The 4,580-nt window shown below is 31.1% G+C and overlaps 1 protein-coding gene across 1 annotated transcript; it reads left to right on the forward strand.

Annotated features, from left to right (window-relative positions):
• Nucleotides 1-1,728: 1,728 nt before the first annotated feature.
• LOC118749142 lies at nt 1,729-4,140 on the forward strand. Its single transcript, XM_036483910.1, has 4 exons — nt 1,729-1,800; nt 1,876-2,032; nt 2,093-2,371; nt 4,104-4,140. Exons 1-4 carry the CDS (start codon nt 1,761-1,763, stop codon nt 4,138-4,140), a joined length of 513 nt encoding a protein of 170 aa, XP_036339803.1. The 5' UTR covers nt 1,729-1,760.
• The last annotated feature ends 440 nt before the right edge of the window (nt 4,141-4,580 follow it).

Below are 4,580 nucleotides of genomic sequence, written 5' to 3' on the forward strand. Positions count from 1 at the left end.
AACTTTCGAGTTGTCAGGCTTGATTCTATTGCGTAGCGCAGATTTTATGTCACTAATAGAATTTATTTTTGTAGGTATGGCTTCGCGGGCTTTGCCCTCTAACTCAGATTTCAAAAATGCAATTAATGTACTGGTCAAATTTTCTTCAGCTAAGTCCTCAATCAAGCTAATCTTATCTAAAAACGCCTCGAGCGCTAACGGTACCCCACTATAATTTTCTCTAATAATTGAAGCACAAAGGCTTATGAAAGACTTCTTTTGCTCTGCTGTGGCCATTTCTGTAAAAACTTTGGAATAAATTGAAAAATTAGGTGAACTAGTTGCAGCTGCTGGGATCTCTAATAGACTTAGCGAATCTTTGATACTTGGAAGCGGAGCGCTTCTTTTAATGGCAAAACTTACTGAAGCTTGTGACTTTGCGTCGGGCTACTCTTCCTCGCTATCAGAGTTAGCTAAATCTGTTTTGTAAATTAATGCTAGAGGCTCTATTGGAATTTTAATCTGAGAACTCAATTTTATAAAACACTTGCTTAAAAGATCCTTGCAACGTGTTAACTTTTACTCACACGATTCGCTATGACCTTTGACGTGTAATAAAATATTATTGTACGAACTTACAAGCGAATCTATACACTCGTTAACTTTTGTTACATTTGTCAAAAGGGGACGATTTTGCAAAATTCGCTTCGTAATTTTTAAAAATTCTCAATACTTTTCATCAAATTCTTCGTCAAATTTGGTCATTACACGTTAAGTTTAATGAAACACAAGAAAAATTACTTCTGCTAACTGCCGTTCCCCGAGTTTAAAAATGAAAAGTAAAGTTTGCAAACTGTATTGAGTTATGTCCATATAGTCCACAATCCGTTGAAATTTTTCATGCAATGAAGCAGGGAGTATTTCACTTGCAACAGGAGTAGGTTTTTATCGTGCAAATTCACATGCAAATTAAAAAGTTAGCTTTTTTTAAATTGTTTTTATATATGTATTTTAAAAGAATTGTCCAATAGCAAAGTGTTTGGTACACATGTACATCAGTAAACGGTTTTGTATTAACTTTAATAACTTCCAGGAAGTTGTATTTTGTAAAAAAATAAAGCAATTAAATCGATGTAATCGAAAAAAGATCCACAAAATTGTATTGACTCACTTAAAGCTAGTAATGTTTAATATTGTTGAAATAAAAATTGTATTGTGTGTTTAATATTTTTGAAAAGGAGGATTGTATTGGGTCACTTAAAGCTATTAATGTTTAATGTTGTTGAAAAACGTCCCTTTTATCAAAATGGATACTGTAAAATTTTTTGTTTCTATGCGCTTCAAAAATTCATTTCTGTTTTTCGGAAAATATGTTTTAGTGTAATTTTTAAAGGCTCTATTAAGGTGCTGGCCCAATGCAAGCTGGCTTTGCTTGCTTTGCTTCGATCACTGTCAAAAATAATTGGAACAATACTAAAATGTATGAAACGAGAACAAATGGCAGCTTTGCTTCAAGCACTTGAAGTACGGCGAAGTTTCAAATAGCTCAATGTTCTATTTGACAGCGCTTTTGACAATGGAAATTGTAACATCCCTGCTGTTCATTTGTTTTTATTTGGTTTATAGCTTCATTTACGAATTTCGAGCGATTGAAGATATTTAATTTGATTTTAAGTTTTTCTGCAGAAATGTTCGCAGAAAATTTAATAAATGCAATTGAAAAGCACCGGTGTATCTGAGACAAAAGCCAGTTGTGTTACAGGGATAAAAACAAAAAAGACATGGCCTGGCGCGATGTGTCTGCTGTTGTTGGGGAATCTGGTAAGTACCAAAAATCATGATACATGCATGTAATATAACTAATTGTATATACCTGCACACATTTTCCATTTAAAGAGGCTGACTGCCGCAAACGGTGGAAATCCTTGCGTGACCGCTTTACTATTGAGTTGAAGTTGCAGCACCAGCCAAGTGGAAGTGCTACTTCGTTCAGGAAGAACTGGGCTTATTTTGATACTCTGTCTTTTTTAAAAGGAACTGTTGCACCCAGAAAGTAAGTAAATGTACGTTTAAAAATATGGAAACCATTGCGCTTACACTTAGATTTTTATAGCACAACCACCAACATTACTACCGAAATAGAAGACTCTGGGTCTTCATTTGCGTTTGACTTCAACGAAAGTGGCAATCTAGTTTTAAATAGTCAAACAGAAGACTCGGAACCTGTTCCTCCTAAACGTAAGAAGCGAAATGAAGATCAGGACAGCAGCTTGAATTCATTAGTTGAAGATGTAAGTGGATTTTTGAAAAGCCAAAAACCTTACGACAATATCTTGGGTGCCATTGGGGATATTTTCGAAAAAGTTTCCCAAGATCAGCAAATTGATTTTAAGTATGTCCATGAAAAATTTAATTGTTTAAACGAAAATTCAAACGCCTAAAATCAAAATTAATACGTTTGTGAATGAGTAAATTTAAGAATTTTGAAATTTTATTTTTAAGTTTTATGCAAAATGTCAACTGCGGGCTCATTCGGAAATGCATAAAAAAAGCATCAGTCTCTCTTATATCTATACTATAGTAGATGAAAATGTCTAATATGCATAACAAAGTTGAAACCCATTGAGGTTGCGCATATGAGACATCAACATCTACTATTGTATAAAAATAAGAGACAGTGAGACTTTTTAGCCATTTCAGAAACCAGACTGTGATACTTTTAAAGTACAAATGAACTACACTTTTTATGTTTTAAATTTTACGTAATATATGTACATGAACAGCGGTCAAAATAATATTATCACTAGTCTTGATAATTAGTTTTCAAATTTAATTTTAATTGTTCTTATAAAAATGTTGTTCATTATATAACAAAACCAAATACACTTGTGGTCAGCTGATTAAGTTAAGTGACATTTTAACTAGTTTTGGCTATTTTTCCTTTGTTTATTTAATGTTTATATTTTTTTATAAAAGTCTAGCATATTACATAACCAGACTAATATAAATCCACATTCCAAACTTCGTACAAAAATGATAAAAATTCAACAAACTTTAACTATTACAGCCAAAAAATTTAAACTTTTTATTCAGAATTTTTAGAAAAATTTTAAGTATGCAGTTTTATAAAAATAGAAGGTTTAAAATTTTTGGATGTACTTAAAGTTTGTTGAATTTTTATAATTTTTGTATGAAGTTTGAAATATGGATTTATATTTGTCTGGTTATGTAATATGCTAGACTTTTATAAAAAAAATATAAACATTAAATAAACAAAGGAAAAATAGCCATAACTGGTAAAAATGTCACTTAACTTAATCAGCTGACCACAAGTGTATATGGTTTTGTTATATAATGAACTATATTTTTATAAAATAAAACATTTAATGTTAAATTGAAAAAAACCATTCAATTTTATTATGATTAAGTGGTTTTTGCTATAAAATGAACTATATATTTAAAAAAAATAAAAATTTTAATTAAATTAAAAACAAATGAATTGTCAGTATATCACACTGCTATTATAATGACCGCTGTTTTACGTTTGTCCAAACTGTGTTTATTTTAAAGCGAAAGTGATTTAAACTGTTATGTTATAAAAATATAAAATAACTTTATAACACCGTACAAGAATACCAAAAAATTTGAATTATTCATATTTTTGAAATTTCAAAGTCCTTTCAAGTCTTTTTTTTGTGTGTAAAATTTACAGTCGCAAGGTGTAATGCATGATGCAAATATTTAAAGATAAAATCACTCGCTCGATTCGTCGGCCATCATTTATTTTTTGAAGTTTGTCTACTTTAAAAAATTTAAATTATGTTAACAAACTTCAAAAATGTTCAGGCTGCCTCTCAGCGGTTTTACCTTCAAATTTTTGTATCATGGTATAGTGTAAAGAATGCAGTCGGACAAAATTATTTTATTATAAAAATATACAAAAATATTACTTACCCTGCTCTTTACATAAGTAATATTGAATGTGTTTTCTTTTTATTTAAGTTAATTGATTGAATTAATTTAATTTTATTTCAAATTAATGAGAAAGTTAATTAAAAAAAAACATGAAGTATTAAATTTTGTTATTGAACAAATGTGTTTTTAATTTATCTCTTAAATCATAGTTTGCTGCACTGCATCTATTCGATGAAACTTGACTAATTGATGGTAAGGGCAGAGTCTCCCTACGCCATGCTCCATCGATCGTGGTATCATCTTCATAACTATCAACGATATCACTACTCACATAGTTATGAGTTGATAATTTTAAAAAATTATGTAGAACTATGCACGCTTTCACTACTTTTTCCGCATTATTTGGAGCCATGCACAGAGTAGTTCGAAGGATCCTCCATTTTGCAGTAAGTATTCCAAAGGCGTTCTCTATTATTCTACGTGCCCGAGTAAGCCTTTTATTAAAATATTCCTGCTCCGGTTGTATAGCTCTACCCGGGTAAGGCCTCATTAAATACCGACGCAGAGGAAATGCTGCGTCACCAACTATATAGTGGGGGAATGGCTCCAATTCTCCCGGTAATGGACAGTCTTTCGGAATATTGAGAGAGTTATTTTCGATAGCTTCCGAAATTTTCGAAAATTGG

The sequence above is a fragment of the Rhagoletis pomonella genome, unplaced genomic scaffold, assembly GCF_013731165.1.
Source record: "Rhagoletis pomonella isolate Grant_MI unplaced genomic scaffold, Rhpom_1.0 Rhpom_scaffold_00014, whole genome shotgun sequence".
Taxonomy (NCBI): domain Eukaryota; kingdom Metazoa; phylum Arthropoda; class Insecta; order Diptera; family Tephritidae; genus Rhagoletis; species Rhagoletis pomonella.